The sequence below is a fragment of the Giraffa tippelskirchi genome, chromosome 1 (assembly GCF_054371585.1).
Source record: "Giraffa tippelskirchi isolate mGirTip1 chromosome 1, T2T-mGirTip1v1.2.pri, whole genome shotgun sequence".
Lineage (NCBI taxonomy): Eukaryota > Metazoa > Chordata > Mammalia > Artiodactyla > Giraffidae > Giraffa > Giraffa tippelskirchi.
Window position 1 is genome coordinate 27,669,317 of NC_137275.1, and position 16,493 is coordinate 27,685,809.

The following is a 16,493-nucleotide window of genomic DNA, read 5'->3' on the forward strand; positions in this document are numbered from 1 at the left end:
GGATGGTCTTGATCCCTGCCTCTTGTACAGTGTCACAAACCTCTGTCCATAGTTCATTAGGCACTCTGTCTGTCAGATCTAGGCCCTTAAATCTATTTATCACTTCCACTGTATAATCGTAAGGAATTTGATTTAGGTCATACCTGAATGGTCTAGTGGTTTTCCCCACTTTCTTCAATTTCATTCTGAATTTGGCAATAAGGAGTTCATGATCTGAGCCACAGTCAGCTCCTAGTCTTGTTTTTGCTGACTGTATAGAGCTTCTCCCATCTTTGGTTGCAAAGAATATAATCAGTCTGAATTCAGTGTTGGCTATCTTGTGATTTCCAAGTGTAGAGTCTTCTCTTATGTTGTTGGAAAAGGGCGTTTGTTATGACCAGTGCATTCTCTTGGCAAAACTCTATTAGCCTTTGCCCTGCTTCATTCTGTACTCCAAGGCCAAATTTGCCTGTTACTCCAGGTGTTTCTTGACTTCCTACTTTTGCATTCCAGTCCCCTATAATGAAATGGACATCTCTTTTGGGTGTTAATTCTAAAAGGTCTTGTAGGTTTTCATAGAACCATTCAACTTCAGCTTCTTTAGCGTTACTGGTCAGGGCATAGACTTGAATTACTGTGATATTGAATGGTTTGCCTTGGAAACGAACAGTGATCATTCTGTCGTTTTTGAGATTGCATCCAAGTACTGCATTTCGGACTCTTATGTTGACCATGATGGCTACTCCATTTCTTCTAAGGGATTCTTGCCCACAGTAGTAGATATAATGGTCATCTGAGTTAAATTCACCCATTCCAGTCCATTTTAGTTAGCTGATTCCTGAAATGTTGACATTCACTCTTGCCATCTCCTGTTTGACCACTCCCAATTTGCTTTGATTTATGGACCTGACATTCCAGGTTCCTATGCAGTATTGCTCTTTACAGCATCAGACCTTGCTTCTATCACCAGTCACATCCACAGCTGGGTGTTGTTTTTGTTTTGGCTCCATCTTTTCATTCTTTCTGGAGTTATTTCTCCACTGATCTCCAGTAGCATTTTGGGCACCTACTGACCTGGAGAGTTCATCTTTTGGTGTCCTATCTTTTGCCTTTTCATACTGTTCATGGGGTTCTCAAGCAAGAATACTGAAGTGGTTTGCCATTCCCTTCTCCCGTGGACCCCATTTTGTCAGAAATATGTTAAAAACGACTAAAATTTGGAGAAGAAAATGGCAATCCACTCCAGCATTCTTGCCTGGAAAATCCCTGGACAAAGGAGCCTGGTGAGCTGCAGTCCATGGGGTTGCAAGAGTCAGACGCAACTTAGCGACTAAACCACCCACCACCACAAAGTAAATATATGCCTAAAGATAACATGTGAAAGGATATTTGCCATATACTAGCTAGTTTTGGGGAGAGGAATGGGGTAGCGAATTAACCAGGAAGACTTGGGATTATTTTTCCATCAACTTCCATTTTGTATTTACTTATAATGACCATTATTTTTACTAATACTGTAAAACTATGAAAATGAAATAAATAAAATTACTAAATGTTAAAAAAAAAATACTAAAATTAAGATTTAGAGAAAAAGGAAATACTATTTTTTTTGGAAAAGTATAGAAAAAGGACACAATCCATAGAGAGGTGAAGTTTTAAGGGGTATACAGTGATTAGAGCCAAAATTAGCCATGAAGTTCAACTTTCAAGTCCATCAGAGGGAAGTATTAGATTCAGGTCAACACAGGCATGTTTGCCTTCACAGCTACACCGCTATTTCTGCACCCTAGAAAAGGGAAATTAATTCAGTAATAGCACCCAGTATGTAGAACCATCATGCCAGATACATCCTTTATGCCTATACATTCTATTTTCTCTCCTTTTGATGCAGCCATCAAGGTTCATACATTGCTTTTGGCTATTATGTCTCTTTGATCTCCTCCAGTCAAAAACATCTCACCACCTTCTTTTGTTCTTCTCAACATTGAATCCTTTGAAGAATGTCCTACATTTCAGATTTGCCTGTTTTCTCAATCCATGATTACATTCTGGTTAAACATTTCTAGCAGGAATATCAGATAGGTAATGTTTAAATCTCACGCTACATTTTATCAGGAGGCACTCAGTGACAGACTGTCCCTCAATTAGCTATGGAAAGCACGGTCACTTTAGTTAAGGTGCTGATCATCAGATCTGTTTATTGTAAGAGTATATCTGCAGTCCTTTCTTTCTATAGGTTTTTTGTTTCGTTTTTTGAGGGTTTTATTTTTTTTAAGTAGCACTCTTAAGTTCACAGCAAAATTGAGAGAAAAGTACAGAGATTTCCAATACCACCTACCTCTATACAGGCATAGCCTCCTTTATTACCAACATCCCACTCTAGAGTAATACTTTTGTTACAGTTGATGAATGTACATTCACACATCCTTATCAAAGTCTGTAGTATATAGAGGGTTCACTCTTGTAATGCTGTACGTTCTGTAAATTTGAACAAAGTCTGGTGATGTGTATTCACCATCATTCTATCATCCAGAGTATTTTCAGTGTCTTAAAAATCCTCTGTGATTTGCCTACTCATCCCTCCCTCCCCTTAAGTGTTTTTTTTTAATGTTTATTTATTTTTAATAAATTCATGATTGATTGATTTCTATAAGTTTTTTTAAAGATAAAATTTGATACAACTCCTTGCCCACCAAACCTATGTAAATTCTAGTGTTATATTAAATCTCCATGTATCCTATAATAAATAATAATCTGTCAAAATTAAAATTAAATATAAAATGTTTTTCATGGTAATTTCCTATTTATAGCTATCTTTATAAAATAAAGGGGAAGATAATGAGTCAGTGGCCTGGAAGAAGTAAGCAAGGAGAAATTTTTTTAATAATCCAAAATATATTTGGATTTATTAGGCACCTCTTGGAATTTTAGGTTTTTCTAGTTATATATCTTAAGGGTAACTATTACAAATTATGATTTATCTTCTACATTGTAGGTATTGTCAATATGGACTCACCATATGGTTCTGTAACAGCTTCCTCTACACATTTGGGAAACTTTGCCTCAAACCTTTCAGGAGGTCAAATGTATGGACCTGGGGCACCCCTTGGAGGAGCACCCACAGCTGCTAACTTTAACAGACAACATTTTTCCCCACTTAGTTTGTTGACTCCATGTTCATCAGCATCAAATGGTGAGTAATACACAATAATTCTAGAGGAAGAGTTTGCCTTTATGTTCCCTTAAAAAAAATTTTTTTAAGTTTTTCAAAGTTAGGAATTTCTAGGTTTTAAATCTCTTAATAATTTAAATACTATACCTGGAGAAGGGAATGGCAACCCACTCCAGTACTCTTGCCTGGAGAATCCCATGGACAGAGGAACCTCACGGACTACAGTCCATGGGGTCATAAAGAGTGGAACAGGACTGAAGCAACTTAGCATGCAGTAAACCATAATTAAAAAGAATATGGAAAGCAGTATATATGTACATGTATCTGTACATATATATATATATATATATGGAAAGATTGAAGTCAAAAGGAGAAGAGTATATATTCTACACCAGAAACTAACAAAAAGTTGTAAATCCTATACCTCAATAAATAAATAAATACTATAAAAATGTAATTTATGTTCTTGGCAATCTGAAATTAGGAGGAATTTAAATAGAGTCTCTAGGTTTTTCTTTCTTTTTTTTTTAAGTCTCCAGGTTTTTAAAGTATTAGAATCAACTTCAGTTCTGTCAAACCTAGAATATTGTATTTTTGAGATTTATTTCTAAGACAGATAATTTTTTGAGAATCAAAAGTCTTGTTTTGTCATTGTTGATTTACATTTACTTTTAGGTTTGAGAATGTAGCTTCCAAGAAGAAGGATTTGTAGCCTTAAAAGTAGTACAAGGCTACTTTTTTGTCTACTTTAAATCGCATCTGCTACATAAACAGAGAATTCAACTCACATTAAGAGAATTCTGTAATAAGGGTAGTAGGTTTTTTTGTATTTGTGGTTATTTATTTATTTAGTGATAATAAAGACATCAAATTGCTTTCACTTTGAGGAAATTTTAATAAGAATCCTTTTTTTTGTTTGTTTTAAGTTTTAACAATTTCTTCTAACAACATTAGAGCTCAGTTAATAGAGACTGGTTCTCTGAGTGAAAGAGTTAAAAAAAATTCATATTTGAGAGATTTGCATGTCTGCCAGTGAAAACATGAATATATATAGTGAATTTACATATTGTATAGTTTTTCTTGTGTTTGTCAGTCAAATAACAAAGACTGTCACATGGAATATTACGTATCCTTGTACAGGTGTCCCTAAATTAAAAGAAATGGTTTAAGAAAGAATTCAAAGTGACTGTGACAAAAACATGCCAGAAATAATGTAATAAGCATGCAAATAATGTGCCAAGATAAAAAGAAAAAAGTTCACAGCAATTCCTATTGAAGATACTTTACCTATCTTTGAAAAAGCTAAAGAAGGTTTCTTAAGAATCATAATTGAGATAAAGTGAATATAGTATAACATGGCTATTTACCCTGGTTTATCTAAATTTAAGCTATTAATAGAACATTGAAAGTAAATATAACTATAAAGAATAACTGATTATGACATTTTAGTCTTAACTATCTGGCTTATCATAAAAAGTTACAGCCTCAGTTATTTAAAGCTGTATTCAATACAACATAAATTTGTGTACTGGAGGGATATGGATATTTATTTATTTATTTAGTTCATTATAAGGAAGATTGATGGGGCTTCCCAGGTGGCACCCACCTGCCAATGCAAAAGACATAAGACATGCAGGTTGGATCCCTGAGTCAGGAAGATCCCCTGGAGGAGGGCATGGCATCCCACTCCAGTATTCTTGCCTGGAAAATCCCATGCTCATAGAAGTCTGGCAGGCTACAATCCATGGGGTCACAAAGAGTCAGGCACAACTATACACACGCACACACAATTGTCCTAAAACATTTTTATAGATCTTTTCTGCTTTTGAACCGTGAACCACTTAAGGTAAACGTGTTGTTTTTCTTTTTTAAGGCAAACGTGTTGTTTTTCTTTTTTAAGGTAAACATGTTGCATTTGTTTATATCTCTAGGGTCCTTTAAGATAGCATAAAGAACCCTTGTGTATTTCCCCCAGCCTCATTCACTACTTGTTAACATGTTGCCACATTCCTCCCTTTCTCTGCTGTGTATCTGTGTGTGTGTGTGTGTGAGAGAGAGAAAGAGAAAGTGTGTGCGTGTATGTGTGTAGAGTATGTGTAGGGATTGTAGGGGTTTCTTACTGTACCATTTTAGAGATAGTTGCAGATACAAACTGATTTCCCCTAAATACTCCAGATTATAATATTTTGGAATCACAAGAACTTTCTCTTCCAAAACTACAATGCAGTTATCAACTTCTGCAAATTTTACTTTGATACATTATTATTATCTAATATATAGTCCACACTCATATTTCACCAGTTGTCCCAATAATGCCTTTATTGTCTCCTCTTTTTCAAGATTAAAATCAGTATCACAGATTGCATTTAATTCCCATGTCTTTTTAGTTTCAAATAACCTGGAACTGTTTGCTTAGACTTTCTGAATCTTTCAAAGAAAGCTTTTTTTTTTTTAAGGTTACAGATCAGTTGTTTGGTAAAATGGTTCAATTTGTTTTTCTGATATTTCTTCATTTTTAAGTTTAAGTTATATATTTTTGACCGAAACATTCCTATTAGTGTTGCAGCCTTCTCACTGTATTACATTGGAAGGCATAAAAATGTCAGTTTGTGCTGTTAACTTTGACCACTTGGTTTCATAGGTTTCTACACTTTCAAATTGTCGTTTTTCCCTTTGTAATTTGTAAAGTAATCTGTGGGCACTTACTTCGAAACTGCTCTTATTCCTTATCAGACTTTCAGGCAGAATGTAAGGAAATAGGGAAGAAGTAGAACTTATCTCAGTAGTAAGTAATAGTTTTGTTTTTGTAGCCATGTTAATATTCACAAATTTAAAACAATCAACCTTGATGAAGGGAAAAACACTAAAATTGAATATAAATAGAAACAAATAAACCTATCTGCATTTTAAATTACTAACATAAACCTACTAAAAGAAAAACAATCCAAAAACTCTTGAAGACAGTAGTATTTTGTAAATCCAAAAGACAGACTACAGACAAAATCTTCACTTCTACTTAGGACATTTGTATTTTATGTTATGGATGAGCAATTTTAAACCTATGCGGGGTATATTATAGGGCTGAGCAAATGAATAAATAATAATATTGAAAATGATGTAATCCAGGGCTCTGATTGTAGGAAGAGAAGAATGTAGAGTAAGGCAAGGAAGAATGCTATGAAATTATATTGGAGTTATAGGATCAATATGAACTCATGATTTTAAAATGACATTATGTTTTGGATTGAATCACATAAAGTTGCCATTTTCCCCCCAGAACTATCTACTGAAAAGGGCCTAGAAGCAGTGGATCTTCATTAGCAGTAAGCACATTTAGCATCCAGATCTGTCTGTTAAATGTTTTAATCCACTAAAAGAAACTAGGGCTTGTTGGGGAAATAGCTGATGTGAGAGCTGGGGCAGGAAGAGTATAAGGGAAGTCTGCAACAAGTCTTGTAGTGTCAGAAAGTAATTAAGTGCTAAGAGGGGGCATGTCAGAGGAATGCAGGATACAGCTTGAAGGAGCTCCCACTAGCCAAATTCAGGACAATTTAACCATCAAAATGAGTAATGTCAGCTCACTGGATAAAACAAGAATCCATGGAGTACGTAATGGTTATTAATAAAAATTTTAAATGCAGATGGGGGAGTTACAATGTCATTACAGTATAATGACAACTCATAAATGTAAAAGGAATTACAATTTGAGTCATCATTTTGGAACTATTAGACTGATTGATTCAGCCAAGATTCTCAGACTTTTCCCTTTATTACTGAACTTTTAACTAGTTTGCATTTCCTTACCTACCCAGGCTTGATCCCTGGGTTGAGAAGATCCCCTGGAGAAGGGACTGGCAACCCACTCCAGTATTCTTGCCTGGAGAATTCCATGGACAGAGAAGCCTGGTGGGCTACAGTCCATAGGGTCACAAAGGGTTAGACACGACTGAGCGACTAACAGTACTACTACTAATAATATAAATCTTAATACTTTTCAATGACCATTTAGTTTGTTTTACCTGACTTCTGATTCTTCTTTATGTTATCTGTTCACATAAATGTCATTTCATAGTTTTGTTTATTTATGGTAGTCTTTTAAAATTTTGTTTTTCATATTTATCTATATATTTTTCATAAAAATTGCCATTCTGGATACTGTTGGAAAACTAACCCGAGAAGCATGACTTCTTCTTCACAATATGTTTATCTGGTTTTAGGTATTTGAACAGGTTTTATCAACATTTCTCTGTGCATTCCACTTCTCTTTTTCCCTTCTCCTCGATAGGATGTCAGGACATGATATTAGGACTCTGGCAAATTAAACTAGGATGTGGGGGACATGAGTCCTTTACTTCCAAATAAAAAAATTTTTTAAAAAAGAAAGCAGAGAACCTTCTTTGAGTCTGCAGAACAACAGACTGGTGATACCCAAGATCCTTCTGCATACAGGCTAGGCAGAGATCCCCGGAGCCCTTATCCCACTCAAACTGCTAAGATCTATCCTATCAATGCTCAACCAGTCCATGCTTTGAGTACTGATCACTGGCTCTCTGTGAGTTTCAGGCTTTGGCAAATTTAGTCAGTGGGTCATTTTGACATTTCAATCTTATAAGGCTCTTTTGTATCTAAAAGCAGTAAAAATAATAATGACAGTTTTTTTAAGGAAAAAATTAATTTTACATCATGACTCAGTACGCATATACCTGTGTATGACTGAAATGTATCTATGAAACAATACTTACATCCTTACAGTATATGTTCATGCTGGTATTTTCTATTCTGTTTTCTTTAACCTTCAAAAAATTTTTTTGTTACTCATGACTAACCACAGTCATCTCATGGTCTACTGTAGTTCAGCTAACACTGAACTGAGGCATGACCGTGCAATGCAGTTTTCCTGCAGGAGCCCTTTTTCCATTTTTAAGTCACATTGCTCTTCCAATTTGAATTCAGAACTGAAGTGGATTTACTGAAGCTTAAGTTTCAGGGTATCTCATTTGCAAGGGGCCCTGCCAAGGTCCTGTAGCGAGTTTTGTACTTGTATTTTTTTTTTTCTTTCTAAAACAGATTCCCAAGATTGTATTCCAACAAAACCTGTAAAATCTGTTTTTTCTCTATAAGTTAGCATATTTAATAATATGACTGAATTAGATTTTGCTTGTTTATTCTAATTAAAGAAATTATAATAATTAGGGATAAGAAAAATTATACTTAGGCTCTTTTCGTAGCAAGGACTATAGATCTAGGAATCTCAAGAAAAGTGGTGCTTATCTCAAGGCTATACAGGGTGATCTTTGAAACCATCCAAGATTTGAGACAGCTATTCTCTCTCTCTCTCTCTTTAGAGGATTTATGGTCTCTCACTCATGGCCTGTTTCTTGTCAGTCCTCCACTACTGACTCTCTTTACATATAGGCTTCTTCATAATCTCATCTTGTATGTAGCCCTCAAAGATTCAATTCATAGTTATTTAAACCAGTTTTTCTGTTTTCAAATAAATTGTTGCTATGCACTATGCAGGTAACTGTTTTGACTTTTTAAGCTTCAAGTTCCTCTACAGTTTAGACTCTATTTAATTTTAAATATGCTTTATATTTAGACTTTCATAAGAAAAGTATGGTTGGTTTTGGTTTTCCTTCTTCACTATGGTGGCTTCCCAGGTGACTCAGTTGGTAAAGAATCCACCTGCAATGCAGGAGATCCAGATTCAATCCCTGGGTGGGGAAGATCCCCTGGAGAAGGAAATGGCAACCCACTCCGGTATTCTTGCCTGGAAAATCCTATGAACAGAGGAGCCTGGTGGACTACAGCCCATGGGGTCACAAAGAGTCAGACACTACTGAGCATCTGAGCATGTATGAAAAAAAGTAAAAGAGCTTGAAATATATCCCAAGTTCTACTCCAAAAAAGGTTGTTGTTGTTGTTGTTGTTTTGGGCTTCCCTTGTGGTTCAGCTGGTAAAGAATCTGCCTGCAATGCGAAGACCTGGGTTCCATCCCTGGGTTGGGAACATTCCCCTGGAGAAGGGAAAGGCTACCTGCTCCAGTATTCCGGCCAGGAGAAATCCACGGACTGGATGTATGTAGTCCATGGGGTCACAAAGAGTCGGACAGGACTGAGCGACTTTCACTTTCTTTCACTTTCTTCACTATAATGTATAAAGAGACTAAATCACTAATGAATATTCCCAAATTGCGTGTATTAAGAACTAGCCTTGTTTTGATAAGTAAAGCCTAAATTGCCACTTCTAAGAGTGTTCTGTGGAATATCCACAAGATACAGTGAATCAGTTGGGTTATGAAACATAGCCTTCTGTTGGTATTTTATCAGCATATTAAAGTTCTGTGAAGTCCTGATTTAAAGAAACTTACTTTTTTCTTAACATACAACCAAGGGACAAAATATTCCCAAGGAAAATAGTTTGAAAATTGCCAATACAATCAGTGATTTTCCCCACCTCCATTTTGTTGTCATTATTGTTGGTTTTTTTTTATTTAAACATTGTCTTCTCATTGCTCTGGTGTTATATTTTACTTATGGTCAAGGGCAAATTAATTTAAATATTAATTAGAGTGCAGGCAGCATTCACATTTCACATTCTACTATCCTGAAACTAAATAGGAAAATTGTGAGCCAGATTAAAAAATGACTGCAAAGTCACAGAACTTTAACCAGATTTTAATATACATAATTTATTATTTAAGCATTATACTCATATTTCTAAAATTTTGTTTACAAAATTACAGGCTCTATAGAGACAGTGTATATTATTTCACAATATCTTTTCTCTAGACTCTCCTGCACAGTCGGTATCCTCTGGAGTTCGTGCACCTTCTCCTGCCCCATCATCAGTACCTTTAGGGTCAGAAAAGCCCAGCAACGTTGCTCAGGATAGAAAAGTTCCAGTCCCTATTGGGACGGAACGTTCTGCACGTATCAGGCAAACTGGAACTTCAGCTCCATCTGGTATTGGGAGTAATTTGTCCACATCAGTAGGACATAGTGGCATCTGGTCCTTTGAAGGGATTGGTGGCAATCAAGGTATGGTATGCTATTCTGCTTATTGGAAGTTAAGTTTATACATTTAACTAAAATATTAAAATATTTAAATAATTTTAATTTAAAAAGCAGTATTTAATTATCATAGACATTCTTTTAAGAAAATCTGTGTTCATATCTCTTCATTTTGACTATAATCAATTTATTTAAGAGTTTGGAACTTTTTTTGTTCACCTGTGATCTCTCACTGAGTTAATTATTGCTGAGTATAGTTTAATGCAAGCATATTATTTTCTTCATCATATTAAGGAGACATTAATATTTCCTTTGGGGCTCTTTAGTTTTATCTTAGCTTTTTTTTTGGTTTTGTAACACAGAGTGTTTAGGTTACATTACTAGGCTATTGTTTCACTACCTACAAACATGGAAATATTGTGGTAAAGATATAAAAGTAGGTCATTATTCTGAAGGAATTCACAATCCAATGTAGAAAATATTAGAAATATATAAAGTTTTTTTGCTGTTTTCTGATTTTAAATATCTCCAATTATTTTTTTCTGCCTCTTCATCTTCCCTCAGACAAAGTAGACTGGTGTAATCCTGGGATGGGAAGTCCTATGATTCACAGGCCAATGTCTGATCCAGGAGTGTTTTCACAGCATCAAGCAATGGAGCGAGAGAGTACAGGAATTGTAACTCCTTCTGGTACATTCCATCAGCATGTTCCTGCAGGATACATGGACTTTCCTAAAGTTGGGGTAATGGTGATTTAAAAGCATGTTCATTAGTTCTAAATGACTTTCTGATTATTAGCCTTATTTTACTTCCCATGTATAAGCATTTATGAAATGGTGCTGGAGCTTTGGCTTGAAATTATAGGTGAAAATCTAGCTAAAATATAAATATTTATAAATCCTGATTTTGTCCAAGTTGTGTAGAGAAATGTTTTTTGACAAAAGATTTTATATACTAGGCTTATACTGTCTTCTGTCTAATGCTGGAAGAAATCATATATTAGAAACTAATTTTTAAATCACCTAGATAACTTACATTTTCCAAAATGAGGTGAAGTTTCAAATACAATTTTAGGGTATTGATTATACTGGGAAAAATAACCAGTGACTTGAATGTGCATAATCTTTGTTTTCTTTTTTAAGGGTATGCCTTTTTCTGTGTATGGGAATGCAATGCTTCCTCCAGTAGCACCACTTCCTGATGGTGCTGGAGGACCCATATTTAATGGCCCTCATGCTGCGGACCCCTCTTGGAATTCCCTGATAAAGATGGTTTCAAGCTCCACAGAAAATAATGGCCCTCAAACGGTAAGGCTGATCATTACATGAATATTTATTTAATGATTATAAGCTGCCAAGGGGCTTCCCTGGTAGCTCAGACAGTGAAGAATCTACCTGCAATGCGGGAGACCTGGGTTTGATCTCTGGGTTGGGAAGATCCCCTGGAGGAGGGCCTGGCAACCCACTCCAGTATTGTGACCTGGAGAATTCCACGGATAGAGGAGCCTGATGAGCTACAGTCCATGGGGTCGCAGAGCGTCGGACACGACTGAGCGACTAAGCATAGCACATGGCTGCCAAGACAAATATAATAGAGATAAATCACGGTTGTGAGAGAGTTTGGTGAATGTGGGCAGTTGGGAAAATTGAGGGAAATTTATTATAGCTGAAATATAGCAGAGGGATATGGAAAAGGGTACCAAAGGTAGTGGTTTGGGGCTAAAATTAGGAAAGACATAATATATTCCATTGACTAGCAGGTGGTAGGTAAAAGATTTTAAGTTGTACAGTTTTGTAATTTTATGTATCAAAATTTACTAGTTGTGGGAAAAGGTCCATCTAGAGGTTATTTATTAAAAGTATTATAAATGTCAAAATAGTGTGTAACTGTGAAAATGCATAGAGATGGTTGTATATTTTAACTTAATTGTGGTATATATTTAATACCTGATTTTCACTCCAGAATCATCAACCTATATGTACTCAGGAAATGGTTTTTTAAAAATGATGGTAATTCAGATCCTGTTTGAGGGATAAGAGTAGAGGCAGGAAAACAACAGATAATAGTGGTTTATCACTGCTTTTCTTTATTGTTTCCCAGTATGTTGCCAACTGACTGAGAAACTTAGCTGGTTTAGTTCATAAATATTCCTTAGTGTTTAATAAGAGTTTTATTTTAATCAAGTATATGTTAAACATATATTTCATAAAACGTATGCTTTATATTCATAGGTGTGGACTGGACCCTGGGCACCTCACATGAACAGTGTGCATATGAACCAGCTTGGCTGATGAGGATCAGCTTGTTAGCCTGCAGATTCCTTTTCATTCAGAGGAAATCACAAGTGGCCGAAAAAAAAATTTATGCTCCCAAATCATTCTACTGATGTGCTTGACTGAAGTGTGTAGGCTTTTTGCAGAAGAACTTACTAACTGACCTATTTTCTGTGAACATTTGTGACTGCCCATTCCCCATCATCATCCGTTTTACCTTAGTTAGCCTTTTTCTTATCATTTTTCTTTTTTTCTTTTCCCTCTTCCCCTTTGGACATAACTTTCTGTTGAAGCTGTTCTTTGGCTGGTTGGTTTTAGTACTGTAAACTGCTTCTGAGCAAACACGGAAATTTAGCAAAATTATGTAAACTTGATCCTGAAGTTTTAGAATGGCAAATAAATGTACAATTGTTTACATAACAGAAAAGGCTAAGCAGAAAGTAAATTTCAATATGTCAGTATAGAGGCTCTACTTTACGTAGACTTAAATTAATGTGAGATATGTACCTTCATATTCAGAAATCTGGATGTTTCCTTCATACATTAAACTATTAATAAGTATAACTTTTCTGCTTGTGTAATTTAAGTATAAAGTAAAACAATGGGCATTATCAGTGAATGTTTCCCGACGCTGGCTTTTAAAATAACCATGCTGCTCTCCTTTTGAGTTTGTTTGCAGCAAGGCACATATAGAGTAAGAAATTTTAACACTTTTTCATGTCTTTTTATTACCTTGTCACACTTTTAAAAACTAATACACACTTCTCTCTTCACTCTGTTTCTCTCCTCACCCTTACCACTAATACCAGAAAAATTTTCTCTCTGATCATGAAATAATTCTATAAAGATTTTTAGTCTAATGGCTGCTACAGAGAGATGGAGAATCTGCATCATCACCTGTGGTTTCTTCTAACCATAAAACATTCAGTCTTTCTGAGAATTTAAAAAGCCACCACTGGTTCCCAGTCAGCATACACAAGCTCTTAATATACTGTTTATTATTAAACAATTCAATGTACTATTTTATATTGGATAATATTGATTCTTAACATTGGCTTTGGAGTTGTCAGGAGTCAACATAAAAATTCCAGTTTTCAATAATTTAGTTAAAGTTTTTTTTTTTTTTCAAATTTTAAAGCCTTCTTAATTTCTACACTTGTTTGTATATTATCAGAAAGGGATCAACAGCTAACTTGGGGCAAGTAATAAAATAAATTTGGCATTTGTCATTAAGACAACTTATCGTAGACATGAATGCACAGGTTACAAAATAGGTTAAACCTGTTTATGTAAGACACAGGGCCACACTAAATTACTCAGCGGGATTTATCTATTCATTTCACTTGAAAAAATAAACAGTAACATATTCCAAGAAGAATATGTGTCCTACCCTGTCTCATGTGATAAAATAAATTATATGGTTGAAATAGAAAGTAAGCATAAAAGTGAAGTAATGTCTTTAAAAAATAATAAACATAATTCCTCTTTGGTGAAACATAAACATTAACGAAAATTCAGATAGATCACCCAGGTTAACAATATTAGTATGGTTCCTTGACTATTCAAGTAAATGAAATGATTTCTTTTACTCTGGTTGCCTAACTAAAAGAGTAAAAAGATTTCTCAAACATATCAAGAAATTTGTAAACACATTTGTATCTTTTAATTTAGGAGGTGGCCTTAAAATATATAAATTTTTCTCCCTGTGATTGATACAACCAAATTTAAAGGAAAAGCTAAATGATATCCTACAAATAAATGTAGCTATGACATAAAATTATTGCACTTTACTAAAGAAAGGGGTATAATGCTATTTAACAGTATTTTATGTATAACTTTTGCCACTATCCTATAACTTTTTGCTTAGTTTCTTTTCTGTGTTTACTACGGTTATTTTCTAATTAAAATAATCCTGCTAGATAACAGATACCACCCAGTATTTATCACAACACATGACTTGTGTTGACTCATGAAAGTGAATTTCTTAAGATAGGGTGTCTTGCTAAAAAACAGAGAGAAAACTTTTTTTTTTTTTTACTTCAAAGCTATGGGACAGGGGAATATTGATTGGAATGCTCCTAATTTAGTTTTTGGGATCAGGCTTGTTAAATATAATACCATGGTTTTAGAAGTCTGTACTGGGAACATTTTTCAGATACATTTTTTATATTTCAGATGTAATACAGTGCACTTTTATTTGAACAATAAAAAAAAATCATCTTTTGAGACCATGCAGGTCTTTTTTTTCCCCCTTTTTGGAAAGTATGTGGTATGTATAATTGCAGACTACATAAGGTATTTCTTTTATTCTTTTAAGAAGCAGCTTAACTCTTAGATGTAACAGTTAGGTTAGTTCACACTTTAAATCCCAAAAGAATTAATATCCCAATTATTGTGTAATCTGTTTATACCAATCATTCCATTTTAGAAATGATTTTGTGTACTGGTGCCAAGAGAATTCCCATGGCATGCCTTTTCAACATATATTTCAGCATATACCAGTATATTCCAAAAAAGTGATTTTAGTATTTATGTGAAAGGTATTTTTCCCTTCTGTTTCCTGTTACTATAAAGTTAAATCAATCTATTAGTAATTGAAAATTACTTTGTTTTTGGTAATTACTATACTTATCTTAGAGTCATTTTTCTTCTCAGGAAAAAGGAGGTAAATAGTTCACCTGTCTTGTTTTTCATGAAAATATTATTCTATTTTTCTATTGATTAAAATGACCTAATTATACATTTCATAAATATTTTTGCACACTTTATTTTTAAAAACAATACAAAGTGTTAGATTAAACAGATAAATCTGGCATGACGTTTAAAGAATGTTAGAACTTTCAAATAACAAATTTTTAACTCAGGATTATTTCAGAATGATTCAAAATATCAAAGGAAAACTATTTCACTGTTTTTCATTACTAACATGGAGATTCAGTATTCAAGTACTCAGTGTATTTTTACTTTAGATAAATGCATCTATTCAGGTGTCTTAATATCAATGTTTGGGATATTTACATTATAATTTGTAAATTCTAGATGCTCCTGTATCTTTTTGGAAATATATATATCCCAGAATAAGCAAGTCACAACATTCAGTTAACTGGCAGTATTGTGAATTAACTGCTGTTAATTCCAAATGATTGGAATTTAGGATGAGAGCATCATTCATGCTCTAATATTTAATCTACAGTGTTAACACACCTTGATTGCAAAAATACCATCATTTATATTTTGGATAAGTGAATACAGAGAAAAATGTGTTACTGTGGCTTTAATAAAGCCACAGTATTTAATAAATTAATAAGAAATTATTTAAATTATTATTATAGGAATTATTAAATTCTTATTTAATAAATAAGAATTTATTTATGTGACAGTAAAAATATAGGACTAATAGATGGGTCATAAGAGGTTTCATATTAAACTTCTACCTTGAAATCAGTTCACACTTTTGAAAAGTAAAAGCCAATATTGCATACTTAGTATTTAAAAGTCAATGATAATTCAAGAGAATTTTTTTTAATGAGAAAAAAGCTAATTCTACATTAGGTAACTTTGGTTTTAAAAGCAGTGCATTAATAGGAAAAAGAAATTAAATGTGATTCCAAGGGATCACTTTAACATATGCTCATGAAAATATCCTTTAAAGTTTCTTTTGTTAAACACTTGAGAAGGCGTATTTGGGAAGAGAGACATTTAATGACTGTACATATTGACAGTCTCTCTCTCTACATATATAATAGCCTATACTCACATTTTGACCTCCATTCCTGTGTTGAGCACAGTGATGGATAAAAATTTCAGAAACTTCTGAAAGTAAATATATAGTCTTTGTTTTTTAAGGAGCTTTAAATAAAATTAAGAAAAAAAAGTTAGCTATGTGATGTAGTACGAATAAAAAGACAGGAATAAGCTAATAATAAGTAGTTGAACTTTTTAGAAATGTTAAAAACATTTTAAAAATGAACTTTTTAAACATATATATCCATTTGCAAAGCATTAGGGTTGATGTGATTTCAGTTGGTTTGGTTTCAGTTGGTTTGCCCAATATTT

The 16,493-nt window shown here is 34.0% G+C and overlaps 1 protein-coding gene across 22 annotated transcripts in view; it reads left to right on the forward strand.

Annotated features, from left to right (window-relative positions):
* Positions 1 to 12,998, forward strand: part of ANKRD17 (ankyrin repeat domain 17) — a 180,789-nt gene extending 167,791 nt beyond the window's left edge. For all 22 annotated transcript variants that reach the window (XM_081586784.1, XM_081586786.1, XM_081586770.1 and 19 more), the window contains 5 exons: positions 2,975 to 3,172; positions 9,943 to 10,191; positions 10,729 to 10,907; positions 11,307 to 11,471; positions 12,396 to 12,998. In XM_081586784.1, the coding sequence (XP_081442910.1) occupies positions 2,975 to 3,172; positions 9,943 to 10,191; positions 10,729 to 10,907; positions 11,307 to 11,471; positions 12,396 to 12,455 (851 nt within the window). In that variant the 3' untranslated portion in view covers positions 12,456 to 12,998. The remainder of the gene's footprint in view (positions 1 to 2,974; positions 3,173 to 9,942; positions 10,192 to 10,728; positions 10,908 to 11,306; positions 11,472 to 12,395) is intronic.
* Positions 12,999 to 16,493: the final 3,495 nt, after the last annotated feature.